General features: G+C 46.5%; 1 protein-coding gene across 2 annotated transcripts in view; it reads right to left on the reverse strand.

Annotated features, from left to right (window-relative positions):
- RNF44 (ring finger protein 44) overlaps positions 1-4080 on the reverse strand; it is a 28428-nt gene extending 24348 nt beyond the window's left edge. The window contains exon 1 of one of the 2 annotated variants that reach the window (XM_018569730.1): positions 3824-4080. Coding sequence is in view for 1 of the 2 variants with exons in the window: in XM_018569731.1 (XP_018425233.1) it covers positions 3493-3510 (18 nt within the window). In the remaining variant the exon portion in view is untranslated. Of the gene's footprint in view, positions 1-3492; positions 3544-3823 lie in introns of those variants that run through there. The other variant, XM_018569731.1, reaches the window with a different exon arrangement.
- Between the last annotated feature and the right edge of the window lie 1161 nt (positions 4081-5241).

A 5241-nucleotide genomic window follows, 5' to 3' on the forward strand; every position in this document is an offset into this window, starting at 1 on the left:
GGGGGTTGTTGAGTAAAGACATTACGGCAATAACCATGGAAACAGAAGGCAACCCGTCAACATCTTGCAAGCTATCCCCTAGACAATGTGATGCCAGTGCAAGCAGTTTTGTCATATATGCAAGTGGTAACCCAATGGTTACTTTAAATCAAAAGTAAAAGCAGATATAAATGCCCCATTTAACAAATCTATGTGTTCAATAAAAATATACTTCTATTTTGAAATCGCACCTCTGTCAATCTTTATAATAGCGCCTCTTGTTGTTTCCAGCATAGAAGGATTCAGAATGGAACAGGAAGGGAAAGCAATGGAAGCCAAGAAGGCTTTATTACACTTCACAGTAAAAAAGGAAGATGGGTGGTGGGAGTGGTGAGCACAGAGTTGACCTAATCAGTGTGCTACTGCTCCGTCCCTTTTCAATCAGAAGCCTTGCCCAAGCTGTAATAAATTTAACCACAGTAGAAAAAGGTGGGCTCAGATCCAGGCAGTGCTGTTGGACAGGGGATGTCTGGGTTATCTGAACAAATGTATACATTTTCAGCCAGCAAGACTCTTCACGCCAACATGTTTCCGCTGTGGATATAACTGTTAGCGTTCATTTTTGCTTTAAGGTCCTACCCTACTGGTCCTTCAATGCGATAGGCAGACTTGCTTTCCAAAAGTGAAGTTGAGCAGATGGAAGGAGCAGGATCAAGCTCGTCTTATTGTACTGTCAAGATTTTCATAGAAACTTGGCTTCTATATATTTGAATTTAACAACATTTTGGTGCATGTGTTTTTTTTAATGAAAACACACTCTGTATAACATTTTTTTTGCTGTAAGCTCAGTTTCAAGTACTTCAGTTTCTGACCAGGTTAAATTATGAATACATTAAACACATACTCAGGATTGCTCAGAATGAACGGATTTACTAATTCTCCCAATGCTAGAAATAGTACAGTTCGCCTTTAAAAAGTGTATGTCAAGCCAAAATCCATAAAATAATAGGCAGTACATATCTACAATACACGCACATTTTTCATGTGTTATCCCTCTAAGGACCCTGCAAATACAAGGTAGCCCTTAGTTTGCGCTGGTTCTAAATAGCGCCCTTTTTTGGCGGTCACGCAACCACCATTTAAACAACAGCTCCACCTAGGGCAGGGGTCAGCAACCTGCGGCTACGGAGCCACATGTGGCTCTTTGAACCCTCTGCTGCGGCTCCTTGTCCAAGGGCGGAACTACCACCGGGGCCTCAGGCTGTGGGGGGGCCCAGTGAGGTCCGCACCCCCCTGGTGGAATGAGTATCAGCTGTACCAGGGGCGGCATAGCAGAGGTGACAGGGGAGGGGGTGGAGGAGGCCGGGCCCCAGCAGGCAAGAGGTGTTGGGAGGAGGTACAGGGAAAATGACCCTGGTGACCAGCCTACCTGAGGCCCTGCAGAGCCCACCAGAGTGTCAGATGGGCTGTGCAGGATCTATGTTGTGCTCTGGAGTGTCACTCTCGTGGGCTCTGCGGGGTCTCAGGTAAGTCCAGAGTCCAGTGCGTTACCGAGCCCAGAGCGTTACTAAGCCCACACATACCTAAATACATGCTATACATAGCATAAAAGGTAAAAAACGATATATGCAGGGTTATCTTCATTTTAGATGTCAAAAGGGTTTTGTGGCTCCCGGTGTTTTCTTTTCTGTGGGAAACAAGTCCAAATGGCACTTTGAGTGTTTAAGGTTGCTGACTCCTGACCTAGTGTATTCTTCCTCTGCAGATCTCAGTTATGGAAGGATACACAGGGGAACTCTATACAACTGCAAGTGGCTAGAATACTAACAGTACAGTACTGTGCAGAGTCTCTCATGGCTGGGTCAGGCCACAGGTGGGGAAATCGCAGCTCGGAAAGCGGTTCTGTGTAATCAAAAAGGGAGACACCTACAGAGGCACACTTGGAGATGCGCTGGTGGCACAGGTATTCACAGGCACAGAGATATGCTGGACGCACATGGAGTACGCTTGGAGATACGGAGGAGCACAGGGTGTATGCTTGGAGATACGGAGGAGCACAGGGGGTATGCTTGGAGATGCAGAAAAGCACAGGTACACAGAAGTTCATTTAAAGATATAGAGGCACAGAGAGCCAAGCTAGGGGTACAGGGGTACCCTTGGAGCTTTCATAACATTTATTTCAAAGCTTTTGGTATAGTGTATAGTCACTTATGTAACCCAGTGTCTTGCTAAGTTACTCAACCACTTCTACTCAGTTCTCCAAAACAAAGACTAAATTTGTAATCCAAGAAAAAGGATTAGAATGGTTCTTAGAGAAAACAGACATTTGGAGAAGACACGACAATTCCGAAAAATCTGACAGGATCAACAGTATTTTTTGCCTTCATCACATATAAAAAATGCTTCCATTGGTGTGATCAAAAGGAAGCAAATAAAGAGATTTACATTGTTCTGGCTTACACACACTTTAACGTATAGTCCAGATAAGAATAGGTTGTCTGTGTTGCATGTGAATGTTTAGGCCATGCAGCATTAGGATGCAACAAAAACCATCGTTGTACCATCAGCTAAGGGTAAACATTGATGATGTATGGACCCAACACAAACTGTGATAAAGATGCAGGAAGTGCGGCCCCTAAGTAAAAGGTGAGTGTGCTTCCTTGTGTTAGAATGTCCACAGCCTTAGAGGTCTGTATAGGTGAGCCTTTGGTGTCTCAGAAGGGTCCAGTTTGTAAATGATGATCCTTTCTATGTCATTATGTCACACAGACAATATAAAACTATATCAAGTACATGAAAGGAGCAAAACACATACCAAAAGAACCATCCAAGACATCTCTACATAAGCTGGCTATCATTAGATCCTGCTTCGGATAAGTGCTCCGCTCACCTGAGTGTTTTTGGATATACTATGGAGCAGGGAGGTACATGCTACAGCTCCTCTAACCGTTTAACTGGATGGGCTTTCTAACCTGTCCAAATGATAATACTGCTCCTCTGGATCTTTTAGGTGCCCTCAGATAAGAGCTCCTCAACTGCCCTGGGTGACAAAAGGCCACCAAAAGCAGAAATCAGCACAACCTTTAAAGTGACCCCCAACCAGTAGGGTGTACTAAGCTGAAGAGCTCAGCACATACATGTTGCTCTGTAGTACTGGGGTTCAGATGGTGCGATCACCTGCTCCCCCTGCACCCGTGTCTGTGCCACATAAAAAGGCAGCCTGGTGTTTTGTCTGCAGACTGTATTGATTATCTGTGTCCTGTGCTATCAGTCAGTGGAACCGAAGGCATGCTCCTGATAGTAAGTCCGATGATCTGTACTGGGTACCCCCACAATTCTCCCATCGTGCCCTCATGCCATGATGGTGGGCTGATCACACAAGAGAAGCCCGCTCCGGGAGCGGCTGTGTCTTTAAGAAGAGACTCTCGTCTCAGACCATGTGCTCAGCAGGAAAACACAAAAGCCACAACAAAGAGAAGGCAGCCCGGAGCGCCATGGCGGCTACACACTCACCCGCCGGGCCCAGGACATGCACGGAGCCCACCGAGACACAAAAGGAGGGAGAGCAGAAGAAAAGGGGCGGAGGGACGTGCTGAGGGAGGAAGCGGGCCGCAGACAACGGAACAACAATAACACAAGCTGCACATTGGTCTGCACGTGTGGAGAGCAACCGGACCGCGGCGCGGCCACACCGGGGATCAGCACCATGGAACTGGCAATGCACTCCACCGGACCGTGTCCCCTACCATACCGCACATGTTACCCAGGTGACCGCTGTTTACACGGCAGAGGGGAGGAGCTGCACATCACAACATGCTACCTGCACTGTCAGTGGGCGTCATACCTTGTGCCTCCGTGTCGCCTGCCTGGCTTCGGGCCTTGGGCTCCTCCGTCTCCGGAGGTTAGGATCACAGGAGGTCACAGGCGGCTCCTCGCTCACCGCAAAATCCCTAGCGGCGAGGGGAAGCAGATTCTCTCCTCCAGGACGAGCAGCGCGCTCCCGTCTTCTAGCCTGTCGCTTTAAGATCCCGGGCGCGACCCCGAGGCACACGACGAGCAACTTCAATACAACATTAGGGTGCGCGCACGTAGTCAGCCTAATGGAGGCGTGACAGCCTAGCGTCATCTGTCTCTAATCCAGACACAAACCTCTTCCGTAGTCACACCCACAGCGCCACATGTCCACGCCCACAAGTGGCTGAGTGCAACTCTACAGCACATGCTTACCTTGCATGCCTAAAACATCTGATAGGAAGTCCTACCGCCTACACACCATGTATGTATGTATGTATGTATGTAAATAGTGACTTTGTTTAAACATCTTCTAATCACTGCACTAAAGAGGCTGCTATTACAGCAAGGTGTGTGTGTGTAAAAAAATAAACAAAACTAAGAATGGCTTTGGTATATATATAGGATTTCTGTAGTGGAAACATGTTTTGTGGCTACTAAAATGTTCTTTCTAGATTAGACTGACTGGGTTACTGAAGTGTCCCATGCCCAAACCAGTCCTCACACTATTTCAAAGTCATGGTGTTGTATGTACTAGTGCATGCTGCCATCATTCACCTACAAAGATGAATGGTTCCATTCCACACACCAACACAAAGCTCTTTCTTATTAGAGCCCAGGGATCAATCCAGAGCTGTCCTCCGCAGACCTTTTGCTGACACAAGATGACCTCAGTCCTTCAGGTTAAAGCCCAAAAGCCGAGGACCATACTGTGAATGTAAGATACCATAGTCCGTACCATACCACGCCAATCATAATTGACAGTGTACTGCTGCAGAGAGTAGCGCTGATGTCATCACATCAGTAAGAACCGCACAAACCTAGAGAAAAGGTGCAGAGAAAGAGGACCCTGCGCTTAGATGCCAGTATCAGTCCAAAAACCTGACAATTTCCTTCCTCTGCATAGATTCACAGAGAAAACAAAATGTGCATAGTTCATTAACATAATCCGCTAGTTATATACAGTGCAATTTCACAAGCATTACATATTTGAGCATCACGTGTGCTTATCTAGTATGATATGGCCTAACAATTTCAGTGATAATAAGCACCTATTGCTAAGGGCTCATTCACACTATTTGCTGTGTTGCAGCATGCATGGTACTGCATACACATAGGTGTAAACAGACCCTTCCAGTTCTCCTTTAAAAACACACTAAACTTTAGTGCATTGAACAAGCACCATAGGAAAGAATGAGAGCTCTACATGAAATGCAGTAACAATCTTGTGTTTTACTGGAAACAGAAAAG

This window comes from Nanorana parkeri, unplaced genomic scaffold, assembly GCF_000935625.1.
Source record: "Nanorana parkeri isolate BGI_ZX_2015 unplaced genomic scaffold, ASM93562v1 scaffold1383, whole genome shotgun sequence".
Classification (NCBI taxonomy): Eukaryota; Metazoa; Chordata; class Amphibia; order Anura; family Dicroglossidae; genus Nanorana; species Nanorana parkeri.